This window comes from Clarias gariepinus, chromosome 7 (genome assembly GCF_024256425.1).
Source record: "Clarias gariepinus isolate MV-2021 ecotype Netherlands chromosome 7, CGAR_prim_01v2, whole genome shotgun sequence".
Taxonomy (NCBI): Eukaryota; Metazoa; Chordata; class Actinopteri; order Siluriformes; family Clariidae; genus Clarias; species Clarias gariepinus.
The window spans coordinates 19,733,391-19,756,868 of NC_071106.1; the positions used below are offsets into that span (position 1 = coordinate 19,733,391).

Here is a 23,478-nt window from a genome sequence, read left to right on the forward strand (position 1 = left end):
AGCCAGTGCAAGGAGCGTTTGACTTGCTCAGCTTTAATGTTGTGAAATTACTGTCTGTATTTAGCTTCTCATGTGTTGAGCCCTGAATCTTGCAGGACCCCAGGGCCATTTTGAGGCATTTTCGTGTTTCTTTAAAAAAAAAAAGTGGTGTTGATGTCTTTTTAAAAAATCTGCAGGTGAGGTAAAGGGTTGATTGCAAGGTTGGAGGCGAAGCAAGTCGGCGTCTTTTGTGACCTTGGGTCTTTTCAGAGACTGAAGCTGGATTCCAGCAGGGACACATGGTCCAGACTGACAAGGCCATCTGCTACAGCGCCAGGCCAGGAGAGGGAGGGAGGAAAGAGGTAAAGAAAGGGAGGGCAGGGGATACAGAATTCCTCCCACTGGGGTGTGGAGGGAGTAGATATTCTGGGAGATCATTGCCAGCACCTTGGAGTGGAACTTATGCATTCAGTGTCTTCAAACTTTGCTGGAGTAGTCGCAAGCTCCTATGGCGGCTCGTTGAGAAGACCAGAGTCTTGTTCTTCAAACTGCACGGCACAGGTGACGTTCTCGTGGTCCTTCCAAAAAAGTTTTCTTATGGTGATGAGCAATCTTGGCTTTGGGGATCTTGTATGCACTTGATCCGGTCTCTTCCTCTTGCCTCTGCACCCGAAGCTGAGCACGGTGGAATAAAGGCGCTGGCGGGTGCAGAGGCCTGGCTTGGGCTGTCTATCTTCTCCTTTGCTCCTACATCCAAACAGTGACCGAAAGGAATTGAATGCTCATTTTTTTTTTCTGAAGACCAAAAAGCCTGGTAAAGGAATATTTTTTTTATGAGGCACGTGTTTATAAAGATGGGCCAGGACCAAACAAAGCAGCAGATTGAGAAAGGGCTCAAGCTTTACCAGTCAAATGAGACGGAGAAAGCTCTACACGTGTGGATGAAGGTGCTGGAGAAGACCACCGATCCAGGGGGCAAATTCAGGGCTTTAGGTTGCCTTATCACAGCCCATTCGGAGATGGGGAAATATAAAGAGATGCTAAAGGTAAGCTACATTTTTCATGTTTGTCAGTTTATTTGCTGTATAACACTTTTTAAAGAGAATATGAATTAGAAGAATATGATTATGACTGGACATATGAAGATTCATCATTTTGATTGTGTAAAAATACTTGGTATTTGTTTTTTCTATGTAAAACAATCTTAATGTAATCTCGGATAGATAGCTTTTGTGGATAATTATTATTTCAAGTGTTAATAAATATTATGTTATTCCATCATTTTTAGTAATTAGGTATATTTCGGTATTAGTTATTAGGTCTTTTACCAATTTGCATGTCCCTGTAAACAACAATATCCTTTTTAAAGACATGCTTGATATGATATTCCAATATTGATGCAGTCAATATTTTCGTAAATTAAAAATACATTGTATATGAAAAATGCTGCCATACTCTTGGTTAATGACTAATCATTAAAGTTATTTATGGACAGCTAACACAATCTAACCGCTTCACTAAATTCCACCAACAAACATTTAGTCAGACATTTGCTTTTGTTCTGTTGTACTTTTTTTTGTAGTAGAGTTAATGTTACTCCCACACTTTGTAGCCTGGCTGGGCGGTTCGTAAACACCTTTGGGATAATCTCCAATTACAGCAGTAACGTCTGAGGTAGCTGGGAGGAAAGAGACAGGTTCCGGTTGGAGTAGGCTTGAAAGATGTGTGTGTGAAAGAGAGAGAGAGAGAGAGAGAGAGAGAGGTCCACTCAGCTGTGCAAACATTTTAAAGGTTCTGAATAAGAGAGTACTTCTTAAAGCTGCAAGATCACATATTGTTACATATATTTATATAGCATAGTCATCATTAGATTACATCTCATTCATTTTTTATATGATCAAAATAGTTGGAACCAACAAAACTAGCTTTAGATCTGAGTGTGTATGCAAACATAACAAATCCTAATATTTTAGATGCCATAATGTCAAAAAGGAATATCACATTACCAGTTACCTACTTTGTTGGTTTTAAATAATAATAATTTTTTTAAAAATAACAAATTTCAGCTATTTAAGCAGATTCTGCAAGATATCCATATTTACATGATTTACAGTTTATATGTTTATAATAACAAGTTATGATGGATCTCAAATACATCTCGAGGAGCCATTTTATATTTGCGGCTTCCGAAAGAAAGCACTTTGGTAATGATATACAATCCCCAACTCAGGATATCTTGTTGACATAAACCCGCTTACTCACAGGAACATGCATTGCTAAGTTTAGTGTAGACTTCATTAGCAGACTAATGCTCGTAAACAAAATAAACATGAAATGTTGATCAGAGTAGTAGAAATCGTGCTCATACTTTTGCCCCTTTTGTCTAATATCCATAGAGCTCATGCATGTACTGTAAAAGATGGAGTGTTATTAAAATCAGTTGTGCTGAAAAAAACAACTACATGCACACACAGAGTGTGTTTTTTTTTTTTTTTTTGTGCAATAATTGTGCACAGAGTATAGCATAAATGCCGAAGCAAAATGAAAGCAAAAAGAGGATTATATTAAAAGATAATAATGTAAAGCTTGCAAATAAGAACTGTTTCCGTATTTATCAAATGTCTTTAGTGGACTTGGGATCAGATCATCCTCCATTAACGTAAATGTAAAAACAAATACAAGCCCAAGAAAACAAAGTAAGAAAATCCCTCCAAAACTAACACCTCAAAATGATGGAATAATATTTATTCACTGTTTACAGAACTACTCACGACAGGCATAGTCTTAAAAAACGAAGCAATATTGACTCATAAACGCCTTGTATGCATAGTTCATCTTCTGCACATGCAGTCCTTTGATCAATCCTGAATGAAGTAATTATTCCCAAACACAAACCAACACTCTGCTTATTTTTATCCCCTTCTTGTACACTAACATACAGTACGCCCTAGCTCAGATTGACACAGCACGAGAGATGGAGGACCCAGACTACCTGACCGAAGGCTACCTGAACCTGGCTCGCAGCAATGAGAAACTCTGCGACTTTCAGAAGACCATTTCATACTGCAAGACCTGCTTAAACATGCAAGGCACCACCGTGAGCCTGCAGCTCAACGGCCAAGTGTGTTTGAGCATGGGCAACGCCTTCCTCGGCCTCAGTGTCTTTCAGAAAGCCTTGGAGAGTTACGAGAAGGCCCTGCGCTACGCGCACAATAATGATGACAAGATGCTGGAGTGCAGGGTGTGCTGCAGTCTGGGCAGCTTCTACATCCAGTTAAAGGTACAGTCCTCAAAAGGTCATGATGTTAATCCTGTCGATATTTCTTTTACTAAATTGATTAATGTGTACCATGCTATGTACTTTCATGGTACACTCTCTGAAGAAGCGGGAGTGTAAAAGGTTGGGTGCAATAATACAAGCATGCAATAATATGATGTTCCCAGCACAGCACTGTTAAAAACCTCCAACATCCAGGGTAACTAACGACAAGCCGAATACAGCAGGACAGTTCAGATATAGACCTTTGTACTCACCTTGACACTGGAGATTTGTAGAGTTTAATCCCCCCGGATACTTAGAATGGACTGGTGTAATGAGTTTGTGATGAAATGCCATGTGGGGAATGTACTCGTACGTCAAAGGCACCGACGGACACAGTCTGGGAAATCTAAAGATAGAGCATTTTTACCAACCTATCGTCATGTTTATGCAATAAATTTAGTTTTTCATTGATTCACTGATTCATTGTTTCATTCATGCGGTCACCTGAGACCATTTTCAATGGATGTGTGATCATGTGATATACATTTGTGTTTAATTTTTCTACTCTTGTAGGATTATGAGAAGGCCCTGTTTTTTCCATGCAAGGCAGCTGAGCTTGTCAATGACTACGGCAAAGGGTGGAGTCTCAAGTACCGTGCCATGAGCCAGTACCACATGTCGGTGGCCTACAGGAAGCTGGAGCGTCTCCCAGATGCCATGGAATGCTGTGAGGTAAGCACTCGTGGAGTGTTCTAGCAAGAGCTCATTTGCAAAGGTTTATGTCAATCATTTGATTCATCTGGCAGACAAGTTGTCTAACAAGTGAGATTGGATACTACCCAAGAATATAGCTGCTAATCTGTCAGAGTCCTCAGATACATTGTTCAGTCCTTCGCCGCTTAATTTTTTTTAAATTATTAGTTTTATTGTAGTTACTGGATGGATAATACTATATACTGAATAATATGCATGTTGATGTTTGTCTGATTTATAAGCTGGAATTTTAAAGACTAAAATAAGAAATAAGTGCGAACATCTAACACAGAGACATGAGGGTTGAAGAATTGATTGCATTGGTTTGTTGTGGTGTTAGAAAATCTTAATATACAACAGTAACTTTGCAGCCATCATTGGAAAGCTATGTGACTGTAAATATACCGCACGTTACATCAGTGGTGACCTGAATGTCTCCCAACTGTACTGAAGTTTAGCAGTCGCTTTGTCATAGTTTCAACTATGGTGACACACTCCATGTTTCTGTGCGTAGCTACATCTGAGTGAGGTCCAACAACTGACAGGTGCAGCTGTTTGTGAGTCGTGTGCCAGACCACCCTACTTTACTACGGCGCATAAAAAATATGCCAAGGGTCCTGTGCACTGTTAAAGGGCCGTCATCATGGGGAAGAAATTAGTCCTTACTATAACAAGCAGTGCAACACAGAGACACGTTGCTCTGGACTGTGACTACTAGACTGGAGTCTCACTAGAGTAATACAGAGACAGATGGCAGAGTAGCACATTCCACTTTTCTACTTATGATCAAATTACAGTTGTTGTTCGACTGGCATGGGGGTTGTGCTTCCGAAAGTGTCTTGTGGAATTACCTTTAATGCTCCTGTACCCTTGGAAAAAAAAAAACAAAGGAAATGAATGTCATCTGTCATTACAGGAATCAATGAAGATAGCTCTGCAGCATGGAGATCGTCCTCTGCAGGCCATGTGTCTCCTGAACTTTGCAGATATTCATCGCTACCGCAATGATGTTGATGTAAGCCAGTAAAACTTTATGATCAGCAATTCATTCCATTATTATGAACACAGTTCCAGGCTTCAATACACAAAGGGCACACTATTTATTCATTCATTCATTCATCTTGAGTAATTGCTTTATTCTGGTCAGGATCGCAATGGATCCGGATTCTATCCTGGGAACAATGGGGACAAAGCATAAATGCACACTGGATAGGATGCCGGTCTCTCTCAGGACATCATATAATTAATACACATTCACACACTTATTCACACATAGGGAGAATTTTAAAATATCCACCTACCACTATGTTTTAGAATTATGATCAGAATGGACATACTGACATGAGGACGACATGTGACATTCCGCAGTAACTTGAGCTCTGGATTGAGTTTAATACGTGATGGTTGATCATTTTCGTACTTTTCTCAGAAAGCATTCCCTCGCTATGAGTCTTCAATGTGTATAATGACAGAGATTGGAAACCGCCTTGGACAAGCAGCTATCCACTTAGGAGTGGGAAAGTGTTGGCTACAGCAGAAGGAGCTGGACAAGGTGATGTAGTCCATTTCAAACATTATATAACAATATAAATCAGGCTTACACTTACCTTAAAATATACGAGCTAATGTATAGTTTTGTGATACATAATTTCTCTTATTTCAAACATTTTTTTAAATCTCTTTTCCAGGCATTGGATTCTTTTCAGCAAGCATATGAACTAGCAGATGCAATAGGAAACAAGGTAAATTCAACACAATTTATAACACACATATCAAAAACAACACTCAACACACATTCATCATCTTCTAGTGTATACCACTTATCCTGGGCTTTGGGCTATACCCTGGACAGGGTGCCAATCCATCACTGGGACAGACACCAAACTTACACACACTATGGGCAATTTGGGAACGGCAGTTAGCCTAATCTGAATGGCACACGGACTCAATGTGGGAATCAAACCCTCGACCATGGAGGTACAAGATCACAGGGTTCACAACTACACCACTAGGCTGTCCTACAAAACAATAATATTCAAATATCCAATGTCTAAATCACCTTCATTACCCAGCTTCTTTCACAGTGTAAATAAAGCACAGATAACGATTACTTTATTGAAATAGTTCTTGTTTAAGACTGCCATTGTATGTACCACGTGTTGTTCCACAGCTCTTTTCGCTGAAGGTACACTGCTTGTTAGAAGGCATCTACCGTAGCAGGGATCAGCAGGACGAGCTCAGAGAGCAGGTGGTGAAGTTCCTGCAATGTGTAGAAGAGCTGGAGCTCTACTGTGGCATGTGTGGCGAGTCAATCGGAGAGCGAAACCAGCAACTCCAGGCTTTGCCTTGCTCCCACATCTTTCACCTCAAGTATGTTTCCTTCCTGTTCCCATGCTTTGTGTCCTTACATTGTGTCCTTACATTGTGTCCTTACATTGTGTACTTACATTGTGTACTTGTCACATTTCATTAAACAAATGACAGAACCCTGAGGACAGGACCATGCTAACATTGTTAACACTCATTGTCATTGTAACATTTCAACACGGATACACAGTCATTGATTTAAAAGTGTAATTAAAATAGTTGTCCAATCTACTATTGCGTTCAGATAAAGATGTAAACGTGGTGGTGTTCATATGGTTAGGACACCGCTCACTGAGACAATGGATCTATTAACTCGCCAGACATTATAATATGAACATCTGTACACATGTTCACTCATGCTGATCAACGATAACTGAACAGATGAAGATTTAAGGTGTGTTATGTTATGCATGCTGAGATCCTTTTCTGCTCTTTATCGTTGTAAAGTGTGATTAGCGTGATTAGAGTTTGCACTATTTTTTAAACCAGACCCTGATGCTTTTTTGATAAATGAGAATAATTAATAAACTAGTATCTAGTGCTTTTTTTTCCTTGAGGTGGGCGGGGCTGTACACGTCACTCAACAGAGTCAATCAACGCTATAGTTTACTGTGTATAGTGTACTGTGTGCTAAAGAAACACAAATAAAAGCACAATAGAGCATGGCTTACTCCAAGAAAAGGACAGTAGACTATGAAAACTGATCCTTTAGAGATTAATGGACAGATCGATATATGTTTATTCTTCCAGAAGTTTAAAACCAGTTTGTCTAATGTGTTTCGAAACCATGGCGATAATAATGAGCAGTAATGTGAAGCACCACTATGAGACGAAACATGGGTTGTTTGAGCAAACCTGTGTCCGCAGGTGTGTGCATGTAAAATACCTGAACTTCGAGCTGGTATGACAGAGCAACCAGAGTCCTTTCACATACATTTACAGCCCAGCAGCGTGCAAATGAGGACTCACTAAAGATTGATTAAAGATTGTTGTTTATATTCCATACAAATACAAGGAAATATAAAAGGCCATTAAAGTTCAAATTGTCTATTTGTTTAACATAGCTACTGAAATTCGAAATAAATGTTATTGAAATGCTATGGAAGTTTTTAATTGCTTATTTTTTATAGGCTTACAATCACTGTATATATAAAGATTGAAATCCAAAAAACGAAAAAAAAACAAAACAACTTTTTGACTGGACCCTCTTAAATTTTAATTTAGCACCTCTGGTGTAAACACTATAGTTTTCCCCAAGAAAGTTCAGGACTGGAATTTCCAACAGTCTCCAATAACGAACTGGGCTCCGTATTAACTTAAACACAATATAATCTTCTGTTATATTGAACTTCTAGCTGCCTAACACACAGTATGACTGCACAACAATTCAGACAGTCAGAAAACAGAATACTCTGTACTGTACCATGACTAATGATAGACTAAGTTCTAGTTGTATGAGAGCATTTTTAAGCTCCTATCCTGTATCTTCACTGTGCAGTCACAGCATGATTAGCTAATTGGATAACTGCATGAATGTGCACGTTGTGAGAAATAATTTAAGGTGAAACATAACTGTGGGCATACTTCAAACTATTCAGATTATTAAACGAATAACTTCACAAACAGAAACAAAACAACCACGGCTCCCATCATGCAAATCATTGGAGTTGTTTCGATAGAATATAATATGTAACATGAAATGTCACTAAATTCAACTTTTTGCCAGCAAACGTCAGTTAAAATTGATAGAAACATGTAACTGGACATAACATGGTGCATTTTTCATGACAAATTAATATGGTTAAAGTACATTATGGGCATCATGTTGGTTAAGTGATCATTTACACTTTTTTGTTCAAACAGGTGCCTGCAGACAAATGGGACACAAGGATGCCCAAAATGTCGCCGGTCATCGATGAAGCCTGGGTTTGTGTGATGTAGTTGTGATGTTCCAGTTTGGACTAAGCAACATAATCAATGTGGCTCCACTTGAGAAAAAAAAACTGCAACATTCTCTACCAGGAGACACAAAAACAAAACAAAGAAAGTGGTTTAAATTCCATGCTGTTCATCTCATCTGGAGTTAATAGGGAGACTGAACGCACACGGAAATGGCCATAAAAGGAGTGCTCTAACCATCTGCACAAAGTATGTGCTTCGTGCACCGAGTCTTTGAAGAGTGCTTGTGTACGCCCTACTGGGCAAGTCGGAGAAAACAACTGGGATATATAATATTTTTAAAGCATGGAGGTGGAATAAAAATACATTAAAAGGAGATGAGACTGGGGTCACTATACATATCATTCTGCCACGTCAGTATATACTGACTATGTGGCATGGATCATGTTTTTATGGATTCAGATGGAATTTAAATCTTTAGGCCATGTCTTTGGCATCTGTAAACTGAGTACAAGGTAGAAATGATCCTAACTGAAGATCTGTATTATGTTTAAATACTACAGTAATATTATATTGATTATTGCTATGCTACTGTATATAGCACTAACAAACTATTAGCATTTAATGTGTATAACTTGGGGATATAGTTATTGCACTGTACATACCTTGTACTGCAAAGAGCAGTGCCAGTTTGTTGTTTAACGAGGGTCAGTCAGGGCCAACTTTGGTTTGCTTTATGTTCATAACAAACACTCGCAAAAACCTAAGATTTCTTTTTTTACGGATGGTAATGTTAACTGAGCCAAATGCAGTGGTGTTGCAGTGGTTCTTAATCACAGTCCCGAGGATACCCTTGCACTACATATATTTCTAACCTATTCTACAGTTAACACAGCACATATTAATAAAATATATTTTATTCAAACAACAGTCCAAAGCAGGGGAGCATTAAGGACTAGGCCTTAGAATAATTTTACTTTTGTCACGCTTGTCTTCCTGCCTTACCTATCCGAAACAGTGTTTTCACAAATCTGATTTTTTTTTTAGCAAATGTACATATGCATGTATGAGTCATGAAATATATCACTAGTTTACTATAAATTGGAGGCAGATTACACAGCAGATACACAGACTGTACAGTCCTTCTACAGAACATTTAGTAAGTTAAAGATTAGTGTTAAACTCCAACTCTTAAAAAGAAGTGAATTCTTATTAACTACATGGGAGCAATGTGCGACGCTGCTGCTCATCTAGTATACATTTAGTATACATTTTCTTACTTCTTGAATTATAAGTTATACCTTACGTTTTAAAAAGTAATAGAACTGTCCTGTTTTACTAACAAATCCTCGACTCCAAGGAAAAAACTACCTCTTCCATTTATTCTTTACAACAAAGCATGATTTAAAATTTAAATATAACAAAAAAAAAAAAAGAATAATAATAATAATATATATATATATATATATATATATATACACACATGTTGAATGTTTGAGAATGGTCCTTCAGTCACATCCAGTGGAATTTTTATAGTGAAATTGCAATAAACCTTTTTGCTACAATTGATGACTCTTTCTTCTCCAGGATATATTATGCATCTTTGTCCCTTTTGTTTTTTTTAAATCTTACAGTTCTCGGTTCTCTTGATCCCCACACAACTTACACTAAACTCTTCTTCAGCTGATTAGACAGGCATGCAATATGAAAAACAGCAGTTGCTTCATTATATGTGATTCTATAGTGATATGGTGGCAAAAAAATGTTTTTTGTTCCTCCAAAGTCAAACCCTTTAATAATTTTCTTTAATGTTCTTTCATTATTCTCTTTTATTCCCCTTTTTATGTATTTCAATATTTATAATATAATATACCCATATTATTGTTGTTGTGTTTCAAACACTATATAAGCATCCTTATGCATATCCTTAGGCAATGTACACAACAAACCACAGATTTATTAATTTAATTAGAATAAATTAATTTTTTGTACAGCAGAACGCAAATATTCAATGTTCTTTATCCTTTGATTTGGATTTTCTTTGGGATGCCATGTCTTTGAGTTTAGAGTCTAATTTGCGTTGCAGGTACACTTTTTTGTTTGGATCCAGGGACTTGTCTTTCTGCCCGCTTCCAGCATACAGCACTCCCTCTTTGCTTATTCTCATTCGAGCCTGTGCCTTCGCCTTGTCTCCACACCCGTGTACCTACAAAACAATTAAGTGATTATAAAACAGTATTCCAATTTTGGTAATAATGATGATAAATAAATCTAAACTAGTTGAGCCTGGTTATTATGCTCCCAGGAGATTAACGTGAGGTTTTCATTTATTATTAGAAATGTTAGCAATTTGGCTGAAGTATACTATTACTGTTAAGGTTGTCATTAAAGCATGTGCTACCTCAGGTATGTGGTGACTCAGGCAGTACTGTCTGTTACAGTAGGCACACAGCTGCCCCAGTGTGAGCACACTGGCTTTACACTTTATGAAGCCACACACGCTTTCTGCTTTCACCACTGCATCGATGAGTGCTTCGAAATCATCATCAGCTGTAGCAGCTGCAGCAATGTCCACAGCCCCTGCTTTCATTTTCCCCTTTCCTAAGTAAGAAAGTCACAAAGACATGATAGGAATGGTAAATATACAAGAGGACAGAATAAACCAGAACTCAGAACATTCAGTAAAAATAATATTGCATAAGTATTCATCCCTGGAACGTTTTCACAATTTGTAATGTTATAACCTGAAATTAAAGGATTATTCATCATTAATCTACATAAAATATACCACAAATCTGAACCGGTTGCCATTAGAAATCACACAATTAGTTGAAATATCTCCACCGTCACTCTTTTGCAAATAAGGCGTCAGATGATCTCAATGTAAATAAAATTTTTGACCGTCCCTAGATATTGCTAGAAATATAACTACAGTAAACAAACAGTATAATGAAGGGGGGAAGCTGTTCAAGGGACAACAATAGCCTGCACATTTCACAAAAGTGGGTTTTATGGAAGAGTGGTAAGCCAAGAACAAAAGCCATGCGAGTTGCCAAAATACTTGTTTACAGCATAGCAAGTATGTGGAAAAAAGTGCTAAAACCAAAAAGCTTATGGGTTTGGCAGAGAGTGTTTTGTTTGGCAGAAACCAACATTGCTCAACATCCTGACACGAGCCAAGCACAGAGCTATCATGTTATAGGATTGCTTATCATAAGTAGAGACTAGGCAACTGGACAGGGTTGAAGGCAGAATGGATAAAGCCAAAGACAGATCAATCCCCCCCCCCAAAAAAAACCCTGTTTCAGTCTGCAAGAGGTTAAACTTCTATCAGGACAATATAAAATGGCATGCAGAACCTCAATGTGGTATAATAGCTCGGACCTCATTCAGATTGGTAATATGTATAGTAGCAAGACCTAAAAAGTTTTACCATCCAATCTGACAGAGCTCTCAGCGAGAAATTTTGCCCCCCCAAAAAAAAAGCCATAAAAATGTAGGAACCAAACATGCAAAGCTGAAAAAAAAAAGCATCACAGGAGACTGGCAGTACTAATTGCAAAGGTCAAAGGTGATTCTTGCTCAGGGAGTATGTGTTTAACCAGCAAGTTTCTGCTTTTTAAAAATTTACCTCCGTGAATAAAAATATTTTGTACCTCTAAATGTTAGACATATAATGCAAACTCAAAAAGAAAAAAAAAAATCCCACTTAAGTTTCAAACACTTTAAAATATGGAAAAGTTTAAACCAGAGTAAATATTTATCCATCCTCAATACCTTTTGTTGCACCTTTGTTCTTTTTCATTGATGGGCCTTTGCCATCTTTAGGCTCTGTCTCCAGCCTTTTGCTCTGAATTTTTTCCTCCCGTTTTTCTTGCTCTCTGCGCATACGCTCCAAATGCAAGCTTTTCAGGTCTAGGGTTGGCTTTACTGGTTGCCTTTTGGCTTCTTTTTCTGTTAGTTCCTCTGGAATCTGGATTTCTGGCCTTGTGGACTCTGATTCCTCTTCGAGTGATTCCTCTGGCTTTGCCACTGGTTTGGAAACAGTGATATGGCGCTGTTTGCCCGTTCCTTTACTCACATGCTGTAGCTTTAACTCTTCACAGAGCTGGTGGATCAGTAGGCGTTCATGTGAGTTAAGGGAAGATGGAAACTGAAGCTCTGTCTGACTCTGGTTCTCCATAAAAGTAAGCAACTGCTCCTTTATCTCTTCTTTTTTAATTTGTGTTTCAATTTGATCATCTGCTTTTGGTTTGGGAAGGCCAGCTTTTAGATTTTTGCTGAAATGGGCACTATTTTTTGATTGACCATTTCCTTTGCTTTTACTCTCAGAGACTTTATTGTGGTTGGACTCGGCTCGCTTGCCTTGTTGGTTTGTAGTCTTTGTTTTGGTGGAAGGTGCTTTAATGTTATTCTGTCCTTCTTTAAAATCACGATGGTAGTTTTCTGGCACCAGGTCCTCCAGGTACTCAAAGGCAGTGCGAACCTCACCATGCTCAGACATGTAGTCGACCAAGCATCTGAGAAAATCATGGTTTCGGACAGTCTGGGAGTCACACACCACTACAAGCTGGCGTCTGGCACGCGTTACTGCCACGTTGATCCTTCTGTCCTCTGCAAGAAATCCAACTACTCCTGCAGGCTCAGAGTAAAAAAGTCAAATGAGATACTTTGGAATTAATTCTTGTTGATATTTGCTAGCTGCACTTACGTTGTCTAACCTTTTCTATTCGATCTAACCAGGGACAGCAGCACTGCCTCTTTTTCTCTGCCTTGAAAACCATCCACAGATTTGATTTCCAGGTCAGGGTACTCATGGGAGAGCTTCTGCCTTAGCAGATCTACCTGAAATATAATCAGTGAAGTTTAAAACAAAAGAGCAATGTAAGATATGCTAGGGCAAAATATTTGCAAACTTCTTTAAGTGAAATGTCTGAAAATACTTGGTCTACCTGAAGGTTATATGGTGCGATGACTGCAATGTCTTTGGCCTGCACTCCAGCCTTAGTCAAGGCTTTCACATGAAGTGCAACTATGTCAACTTCACCTGAGATTTCAACAACAACAAAAAAAAATTATGTTACGTAGTAAACGATTAAGCCAATCGTAAAACGGCTGACGTGGGGTTGGAGTAGAAAATAATGCAAAGATTTAATGTCTGATCGTTACCCTGATTGCCTTTTGACTGCTCATCTGTATCCTCCATTTCATTAAGACCACAGCCGGCAGTGTCCACTAAGAGCAGAGGCATGCTGGTCTCCTCAACATGAGCTACACCAGCCAGGTCTCTGATTAAAAATAGATATTACACTGAACAACTTCAAAGAGACGTTACGTCTATCTAAGGCAGACAACAATGCTGCAATTCCAGTACCATTATAGCTATATAAAGATCAGCCCGACCTAATATTTAATCACATACCTCAGTAAATGTTTTTCCACCGAAGGATGTGCGGACAGTTTGCCCTGATACATCTGCTCTGAAGCCCACTGCATGATGGCACTGTTCATACGGTACTGTGTGGTCAGCATTCGCACTACTGAGTCTCCGTACTTCTGAATCAGACGCTCCATTAAACTCACAGACAGACCTTTAGCAGCTGCACTATTTAACAGTAAAGAGAAGAAGATTTTTTTTTTAAATAGTTTAAATTTGTACATTCATCATGAATCAAGAGAAAATATGTTGATTCATGATGATACTCTTTAATAAAGTTTAATGTCCTACATTCACTACATTGACCTTAATGTTATGATGTAATTACTTTCCTGTGCATTTAAATGATCATAAAAATGTTTTATTAGATTTGTTTTTGTATACTTCTACATGTAAGTATTTTATAAGCTGCAAATAAGTAAACATAAACATCAGCCTACTTCTGAGATTTAATTGTTGGTGGCAGCTGTTTGTAGTCTCCAGCCAGAATGCACTTGCGTGCTTTGAGCAGTGCAATCCAACAGCTGCTCTCCAGAGCCTGAGCACACTCGTCTATCACCACCAGGTCGAAATGCTCGCTTGGCAAATGCTTCAGTGGGCCATCATTGCTAGCTCCTGTAGTCAACAAAAGTTACTTGAGCACCTGAGAGGAAAACGCAAGACCATATTCTCTTTAACTGGCTGAATAAGGATTATTCAAGGGGCGTTCAAGTTAAAGTGGGACTTGTGATTAAATTTCTCCTAGATGAAGGTGTAAAACTGATTGACATTTACAGAAGACTTTAAGCACAGTACGGTGATGAGACTGTTCGGAAACATTTGAACGCCTGTGACAATTCTGTCTAAGGTGTCTCGGAGCCCGTGCAGCTGTTCCCCTAACATTTAGCAAGTACCATCCCCCGTACACAAGTGTGACACTGGGATAGGTGCATTAGTGTAGTAGTCTGTGTCCTGGTATTCGACACAATCAAAAGTACCTGTTTGACTTGAACACCCCCTTGTAGGTTTATTCAATAGAACACCACTACTGACCAGTGTTGGTTGCTAGAATAACACTGGCCCTTTTCAGGATTTGGGTGATGGCCATCTCCTCCCTGCTCCTCAGTTCTTTTCGCAACTCTCCTATTTCCCGCCTTAGGCTGCTTTTTTGTCCTTTGTCGCGCGCTTTCTTGATCTGACTCTATAACCATGGCAACAGCATTTAATTACATTTATAATCTATCTCAAAATCTTAATGTAGTTACATCACTGCAGATGGGACAGAATCCTGTTGCAAAAAACTTTGTTCACACAAACATAAAACACTATTGAAAACGTTGAGAAAAAAAAAATGCTTACAAATGCTTTATCTATGTCTTTCCGGACATCCGCGATGATGTTGGTGTTGTCGCTCTGTGCAAGCACTGCATCCAGTGAATGTTTCTGGATTGACTCAAGCAGACGTGCTGGATGTCCCAGACGCAGGACCTTAGCCTTGCTCTTAGCCAGGCGCTCCACCAGATTATCCACTGCCACGTTGGATGGTGCACAGCACAAAACCTGCAGGGATTTCCATCAGAATAATTACACCATTCATATTTGTTAGTTTGACCTTCACTGTACAGCTAAAAAAATCTCCTTAGGGAGTGCAAGAGCAAAATGGCAAAAGAAAAGACATAACTTCATCATTAAGCAATTAAATAAATATAATATGAATTATATATATATATATATATATATATAAAAAATAAGAAATTCCAATGTCCAGTATCTTAACATTATTAGAATATATCCTAAGTGAATCATAATAAGGATTTACAATACAGAAATATCTAACTAATGTCATGTTCAGCAAACAAGTTAGTGGTAGTTTTGGTGCTGTGGGCAGGTGCTAAATCTTACTGTAAAAGAAAATCAGCAGCTCTGTAAAGCTTATCAGCAAAAAGAAGCTTAAAGTGCTCTAAAATGTCCTTATAAACTTTTTTTGGATTTTGTGCCACTCTATTCTTTTTCCAGGGCCTTGACTTCTCCAAGGACCTTGATTTCCAAATGAAATGCAACATTTATTTTCATCAGAAAAGAGGACTTTGGTCCAGTAAGCAACGTTCCAGTACTTTATCTCCCTAAGCCAGATAAGACTCTTTTGACATCATCTCCAGTTCAGGACTGGCTTGATATTAGGCATGCAACGGTTGGGGCCCTTTCCTGAAGACATCAGTGTGTGGTGGCTCTTGATGCACTTCAGCCTCACTCTTCTCCCTCAAGTTCTTGAATTGGCTTCGCTTGACAATCTTCTTAAGGCTGCAGTCATCCGTGTTGTGTTCCTTTTTTCTACCACACTTTTCCTTTCCAGTCAGCTTTCCATTCAAATGCTTCAACACAGAACTCGGTAAAAAACCCAGCCCTTATGTGGCTAACCATACTTGTGGAAGGTGTTGATGATCGTCACCTTTTGTCAATCATCAGTCTTCCCCATGATTGTGGTCGCGTGTACTGAACTAGACTGAGATACACTGCATTTATACTGTATGAATAGTAATGTACTCAAGCTCGAAATCAAATATTCTAACATTTGGAGATACTGGGGTTTTGCTTTTAGTGGTAAGCCATAGAGATCAACATTAAAACAAAAAACCTTGAAATATTTAAATGTATGTGTAATAAGTCAAGAATACTGTGATACAGGGGCTTTTCCATGATATTCTTTGTGATATACTTGTAGTGTATCTAACATTTACAGTTTAATCTTTCATCTATTTTTACATAAAAATCTGTTAAGTAGACCATTTTTAATGACTGACCAGAACCTGTTCGAATTTTTAGGTTTTACCTTCTGGCCTTGTTTTATAGCCTGTAGAATAACTTCAACCACTGTTGTGGTTTTCCCCGTTCCTGGTGGTCCATGTATAATAGCAACGTCTTTCTGGGATAGGGCAAACAAAACAGCTTCCTGCTGAGAACTGTCTAATCCATTGTTGACCCACTCTAAAGCATCTGAGCAAGCAAGTCAAACAAGAAATTTAGTTTATGCATAGTCTGAGCCACAATTACTGTTTAAAATGTTTTTTAGAGGTCTTATGTAGGCTTACTCTGCTGTGACAACATTCCAGGCTCAGAGTACCCAAAAAGGACACTAATTAGATGGGCAGCAGGACCATTTCTGTACCCATTCAAAAAGTTTAAAGCACTGCAATCAAACATGAAAATGATCATCATTTATCAGAATGTGACTCTCAATGGCAGAATGAAAGCACCAATGAAACCAGGCATGGGCAAAAAAAACTTACTGAGTCAATCGTTTATAAGTTACATCATTTGCAAGCTTCATAATATTGTATAGCGCATCACTTTCCAGGTTGAGGCCATCATGCGTTTCATCAAAAGCAACTGTTATTGATGTCTGTGTCACACGGGTCACTACACCCGAGCAAAGCTGATTAGGCTGGCTGCATCCTTCCGATTCATAAAGACCCACAATGTCACCTGAAACAAGACCCAATAAACCAGTTATACACGGCAAACAATTTAGGTAGCTATAGCAGTATTCAGCAAGAAATCTAACATCTTACTGATTACAGGTCTTAAAATATAATACATATGCTAACTATGCTTTTTAGGGATGAACCAATAAATATTGATCCTGGGACTGATCCTGGCTTGAAATCCTGGATCAGTGTCATATTTTACATTTTCCTCATTTAGACCATTTATGTTTTTCTGATTTTGTTTAAAGATGAGACATCAAAAAGTTCTATATGAAAAAACATTTCATAATGTGTCTTTAAGCATGTCTCCATCACATCTGTGATATCTGGTATACAAGAAATTTGCAAATATAGTAGTTGACTTGGTTTCAGTATGTCAGTACTAGGCATCTACTGATACCATGTGCTCGTCTTGAACTTTAAGTTAAGCACTTAGCAATGACCCTGCTTAGCCTACCTTTACCTAGCTATCTGGTTTCATTATACGCTATCAGCCCTCTTGCCCTCTTCTATTAACAGCTGCTGGGATTGAGCTGATCTACTGCAATGGAGGACTAATAAACAGACATGGGACAAAATCATTGTTTTGTAATTTACATGTTTTGGCACTCCCAAGTTAAGTTACCAGTTCTGAACTGAAGGAAAATCCTAAACAAGATACAATATGCTCTTTACCAAATTTGAGACCAGAGTCATAAGTATGGTGAATTTACAGAAATTATACAGACTTTAGTCTTTGCCACTTTCTGGACAAACATTTACCTCAACGGAAATTTTTAGGTATTAGACAGATATACTAAATAACATAATATTTCAGTTTCAAATAAGATGATATAGACTCTAGACAATAAGTATAGACTGTTTTCAATACATGTACCTATATTTCTCAAGTGTAAGTGTGTCTGTAAGGTGCAAGAAAGATGAAGTCCTTAGCAAATAACCTTCCTCAATAACCGATCTTCATAATCATAAGATCATTGCACCTTATCACAATTTAATAATGATAGCTTAAACTATAAAGGAATGAATATTCAACCACAGGTTCTACATATTGCACTCTTTTTGTGGTTGCCAACCTCAAAATCTTTAGAGGTGAAAGCCCATACAATATTATCATCCACTTCTCTTTACATAATGAACACAATTGTCCAAACTTCACTTAAGATCTTGGTTCAGTTTAAGCATCACTTTGGGTTCTAATTATATTCCATTTAGTGGGCGATTATGTTTTTAACCCTTGCTTGGTTGTGCATTTCTTTAAAGGTCTGATTTCTGATATTTTCAACAAAATTCACATTTAGCAACCTCAGGCGTCCAGCTCATTTAAGACTCTGCAAATGTTATTCACACGTTGTGGATTTTTGTCTATCTATTGGACAGACATCTTTATTATTTTTTTCTTTCCTTTTCCTTTTATATTGTGGTCTTAATTTGTAATTGTACTGTTTTTGTTTAGGTGACTTATTGTTGTCCAGTTGTATTTGATATATACAGTATTTAAAAAGTGAGTACACCCTTAACATTTTAGCAATCACTTTATTACAGTAAAATGTTCTCAAGGGACAATACTATAGAAATAAAAATTACATCTACTTTAGAGTAGTCAATGTGCAGCTTTTATAGCAGTACAGATTTACTGTCCTCTAACAATAACTCAACATGCAGACTTTGTCTAAATATCTGGCAACAAAAATAAGTACACCCTCATTTGTCAAAACTGTGTCCAAAGAGTCAATATTTTGTGTGAGCACCATTGTCATCTAACACGGCCTTAATCCTCCTGGGCATGGAACTCACCAGAGCTGCACATATTGCTGGGATCCTCTTCCATTCTTCCATATTGATATCACTGAGATGCTGGATGTTAGACACATAGCGCTTCACCACCTTCTGCCTGAGGATGTCCCACAGGTGCTCAAAAGGTTCAGGTGGGGAGACATACTTGGCCACTAACACATGAACTTGATAAATAGGACATGTGACTTTGCATGGTTAAAGATGTACAGCTGTTATCACTTAGGGTGTACTCACTTTTGTTGCCAGCTATTTTGACAATAATGGCTGTATGTTGAGTTATTTTCTGAGAACAGTTGATTCATACTGTTATACAAAGCAGCACATTTAGTACATATACCCAAGAAAAATATACACAGTGGGGCAGAAAAGTATTTAGTCAGCCACTAATTGTGCAAAAAGTTGTGCAAAAGTTCTCCCACTTAAAAGGATGAGAGAGACCAGGTATTTTCATCCTAGGTATACCTCAACTATGAAAAAGAAAATAAGAAAAAAAATCCAGAAAATCACATTGTAGGATTTGTAATGAATTAATTCCTCAGTAAAATAAGTATTTGGTCACCTACAAACAAGCAAGATTTTAAGGAGAATGTAATATGGTCAGATAAAACCAAAATAGTTTTTGTAAAAACTTAACTTGTTGTGTTTGGAGGAGAACGAATGCTAAGTTGCATCTAAAACACCATACCTACTGTGAAGCATGGAGGTGGAAACATCATGCTTTGGGGCTGTTTTTGGGCAAAGGGACCAGGACGACTGATCCGTGTAAAGGAAAGAATGAATGGGGCCATGTATCGTGAGATTTTGAGTGAAAACCTCCTTCCACAAGCAAGGGCACGTGGCTGGGTCTTTCAGTATGACAATGATCCCAAACACACCGCCCGGGCAACAAAGGAGTGGCTTCGTAAGAAGCATTTCAAGGTCCTGCAGTGGCCTAGCCAATCTCAGTCTCACCCCATAGAAAATCTTTGGAGGGAGCTGAAAGTTCGTGTTGCCCAGCAATAGCCCATAGCTTGGAAGCAATAGCTTGGAAGAATAGGCTGCATGGAAGAATGGGCCAAAATACCAGCAACAGCGTGTAAAAACCTTATCAATCGAAGACTTATTTTCCCCCATAATTTGCAAATTAATTCTTTAAAAATTCTACAATGTGTTTTTTTTCCTTACACTGAACAAAAATATAAACGCAACACAAAAAAAATCTGTCTAAATCTGACAGATTAATGAGCACTTCTCCTTTGCCAAGATAATCCATCCCACCTCACTGGTGTGGCATATTAAGGTGCTGATTAGACAGCATGAATATTACACAGATGTGCCTTAGACTGTCCAAAATAAAAGACCACTCTGAAATGTGCAATGTTGCCACCATTTGCCTCATGCAGTGCAACACATCTCCATTGCATAGAATTGATCAGGTTGTTGATTGTGGGCAGTGGAATGTTGGTCCACTCCTTTAATAGCTGTGCAAAGTTGCTGAATATTGGCAGGAACTGAAACACGCTGTCGTATACGCCGATCCAGAACTTCCCAAACATGCTCAATGGGTGACATGTCCGGTGACTATGCTGGCCATGCAAGAACCAGGATGTTTTCAGCTTCCATGAATTGTGTACAGATCCTTGCAATATGGGGCCGTGCATTGTCATGCTGCAACATGTGGTGATGGTCGTGGTCACGATATCTTTGTGCATTCACAATGCCATCAATAAAATGCACCTGTGTTCGTTGTCCATAACATATCCCTGCCCATACCAGAACCCCACTGCCACCATGGGCCACTCGATCCACAACACGGACATCAGCAAACCGCTCACCCAGACGATGACACACACATTGTTTGCCATCTGCCTTGAACAGTGAAAACAGAAACTCATCCGTGGAACAGAACACCTCTCCAACGTGCGAGACACCATCGAATATGAGCATTTGCCCACTCAAGTCGGTTATGATGAGGACGACGAGCATGCAGGATGAGTTACCCTGAGACGGTTTCTGACAGTTTGTGCAGAAGTTCTTTGATCATGCAAACCGATTGTTGCTGCAGCTGTCTGGGTGGCTGGTCTCAGACGATCATGGAGGTAAACATGCTGGATGTGGAGGTCCTGGGCTGGTGTGGTTACACGTGGTCTACAGTTGTGAGGCCGGTTGGATATACTGTCAAATTCTTTAAAACGCCTTTAAAGACGGCTTATGGTGGATAAAACATTAATTTCATGAGCAACAGCTCTGGTAAACATTCCTGCAGTCAGCATGCAAATTGCATGCTCCCTCAAAAGTAGTGACATCTGTGGGATTGTGCTGTGTGATCACACTGCACATTTCAGAGTGGCCTTTTATTGTGGGCAGTCTAAGGCACACTAGTGCAATATTCATACTGTCTAATCAGCACCTTAATATGACACATCGGTAAGGTGGGATGGATTATCTTGGCAAAAGAGAAGTGCTCACCAACACAGATTTAGACAGATTTGTGAACAATATTTGAGAGTAATGGGTCTCTTGTGTATGTAGAAAATGTTACAGATCTTTGAGTTTAGCTCATAAAAAATGGGAGCAAAAATAAAAGTGTTGCGTTTATATTTTTGTTCAGTGTATTTTGTCTCTCATAGTTGAGGTATACCTATAATGAAAATTACAGGCCTCTCTCATCTTTTTAGGTGGGAGAACTTGCACAATTGGTGGCTGACTAAATACTTTTTTGTCTCACTGTGTGTGTAGATACTGTATATACTCAGCAAAAAAAGAAACGTCCCTTTTTCAGGACTGTGTATTTCAACAATAATGTTGAAAAATCCAAATAACTTTACAGATCTTCACTGTAAAGGGTTTAAACAATGTTTTCCATTCATGTTCAATTAACCATAATCAATTAGATGCATGCACCTGTGGAATGGTCGTTAAGACCTTAACAGCTTACAGAAAGTAGGCATTTAAGGTCACAGTTCTAAAAACGCAGGACACTAAAGAGACTTGTCTACCGACTGTGAAAAACACCCAAAGAAAGATGCCCAGGGTCCCTGCTCATCTGCGTGAACGTGCATTAGGCATGCTGCAGGGAGGCATGAGGACTGCTGATGTGGCTAGGGCGATAAACTGCCATGTCCGCACTGTGAGAGGCCTAAGACAGCGCTACAGGGAGACAGGAAGGACAGCTGATCATCCTTGCAATGGAAGACCACGTGTAACAACACCTGCACAGGATCGGTTCATCTGAATATCACACCTGCGTGACAGGTACAGGATGGCCACAACAACTGCCCGAGTCACACCAGGAACACACAATCCCTCCATCAGTGCTCAGACTGTCTGCAATAGGCAGTCCATGAGGAGGAGATGCACTGCAGTACTTCAAGCAGCTGGTGGCCACACCAGATACTGACTGGTACTTTTGCTTTTGAGCCTCCCTTCATTCAGGGACACATTGTGAAACATTTTTAGTTCATTTCTTATGGTGTTGACTCTTTTAGTGTTCATACAAATATTTACACGTTAAGTTTACTGAAAGTAAAAACAGTTGAAAGTCTTTTTTTGCTGAGTATATACATGTGTGTGTGTGTGTGTGTGTAGTTTTAAAAATGTTTTCAGTCTTTTTAACTGAAGGGCCCCAGAACCAAAAGCCAAATTCAAGTCACAAGTCTTCTTAAATTATATTGAAGTTATGAGTCGAAAGTCTGCAAACACTGTAATGAGGTCTTTCTACTGTAGTTAGAATTAGAAAAATCATAACTGCACAGTAAATTCCCCATGAAAACTTTTAAAACATTAAAAAAAAAAACTCACCAGGTCCAAAACTGTGACTGGGAAGACCTGAAGGGCCGATGCTTTTCCGTGGCTCAAATGACACCAGAAGTCTGCCATGCATTCCTGTCCTCTGGCTTCCAATCTGAAGTTTCAGCAAGCAGACTCCTTTCTGCTGTAGATTTTTTAGTGAGAGATTCCTTTGCCATGCCCTGACAATAAAGTAATACAGAAACATCACCAATCATTCCTTAATCTTAATCAAAAGAAGTCCTGCCATAGACACATCTCTTCACAACACTAACTGCTTGGATTACCTCGTTTCTTCTATCTCAGCTTCTCTCTCCTCCTGCAAGAGCTCAAGTGTCCTGGAAACGAAACTTTCAACCTCCATTTCTGTTACACACAGACATCACGAGAGCAGAATAAAATTACACAACAAAAACAATAACAACACAGACATACTTGAGACTGGAACTGATAACTGCAACGTTTCCCTCATTATTGTATAAGATTAGCGAGCTAGCAAAGTTAAATAAAAAATAAAGTAACGTTAAATAACACAAGGAAATAGAAGCTAACGCACCTATGTTATATAGTCGACACGTTCAGAAGTAAATAAAAAAAAATCTATGTATTGTTAGTATAATAATTGTATAAGACCAGACACATACCTGCCTATCGTTGCAGTCGCTTTCGTTAGGAGAAGGAGTCGACTCTTCAGAAAGATTCAGGTCTCCGAGTGCAGGGGAATCGATTCCGAAGCTTCGAGAACCGCACAG

General features: G+C 38.8%; 2 protein-coding genes across 3 annotated transcripts; one reads left to right on the forward strand and one right to left on the reverse strand.

The window, feature by feature from the left end:
* Window positions 1–380: 380 nt before the first annotated feature.
* rapsn (receptor-associated protein of the synapse, 43kD) lies at window positions 381–9,018 on the forward strand. Its single transcript, XM_053500714.1, has 8 exons — window positions 381–1,025; window positions 2,921–3,259; window positions 3,815–3,973; window positions 4,911–5,009; window positions 5,424–5,546; window positions 5,683–5,736; window positions 6,165–6,364; window positions 8,225–9,018. Exons 1-8 carry the CDS (start codon window positions 813–815, stop codon window positions 8,295–8,297), a joined length of 1,260 nt encoding a protein of 419 aa, XP_053356689.1. The 5' UTR covers window positions 381–812; the 3' UTR covers window positions 8,298–9,018.
* A 726-nt stretch (window positions 9,019–9,744) lies between these two features.
* On the reverse strand, window positions 9,745–23,439 carry ighmbp2 (immunoglobulin mu DNA binding protein 2). Of its 2 annotated transcripts, XM_053501149.1 has the most exons (16): window positions 23,371–23,439; window positions 23,014–23,092; window positions 22,739–22,908; window positions 16,964–17,159; window positions 16,766–16,863; window positions 16,507–16,670; window positions 15,036–15,236; window positions 14,730–14,877; window positions 14,138–14,312; window positions 13,683–13,865; window positions 13,430–13,548; window positions 13,213–13,307; window positions 12,982–13,105; window positions 12,038–12,895; window positions 10,662–10,861; window positions 9,745–10,466 (listed from the first exon to the last, which is right to left on the reverse strand). In XM_053501149.1, exons 2-16 carry the CDS (start codon window positions 23,088–23,090, stop codon window positions 10,269–10,271), a joined length of 3,006 nt encoding a protein of 1,001 aa, XP_053357124.1. In that variant the 5' UTR covers window positions 23,091–23,092; window positions 23,371–23,439; the 3' UTR covers window positions 9,745–10,268. The 2 variants fall into 2 exon arrangements, with proteins under 2 accessions (XP_053357124.1, XP_053357125.1); XM_053501150.1 differs by lacking the exons at window positions 22,739–22,908; window positions 23,014–23,092; window positions 23,371–23,439 and adding an exon at window positions 18,959–19,287.
* Between the last annotated feature and the right edge of the window lie 39 nt (window positions 23,440–23,478).

Excerpts from the sequence above, each read along its gene's own strand:
- rapsn (XM_053500714.1), top strand. The coding sequence starts at position 813 with ATGAGGCACGTGTTTATAAAGATGGGCCAGGACCAAACAAAGCAGCAG. Across the intron at positions 5,010-5,423 it reads GCTACCGCAATGATGTTGAT|AAAGCATTCCCTCGCTATGA; the intron begins GTAAGCCAGTAA and ends TACTTTTCTCAG. Across the intron at positions 6,365-8,224 it reads TCCCACATCTTTCACCTCAA|GTGCCTGCAGACAAATGGGA; the intron begins GTATGTTTCCTT and ends TTGTTCAAACAG.
- ighmbp2 (XM_053501149.1), bottom strand. The coding sequence starts at position 23,090 with ATGGAGGTTGAAAGTTTCGTTTCCAGGACACTTGAGCTCTTGCAGGAG. Across the intron at positions 12,896-12,981 it reads GGTTAGATCGAATAGAAAAG|GAGTAGTTGGATTTCTTGCA; the intron begins GTTAGACAACGT and ends CTGAGCCTGCAG. Across the intron at positions 10,467-10,661 it reads TGAGTCACCACATACCTGAG|GTACACGGGTGTGGAGACAA; the intron begins GTAGCACATGCT and ends ATTGTTTTGTAG.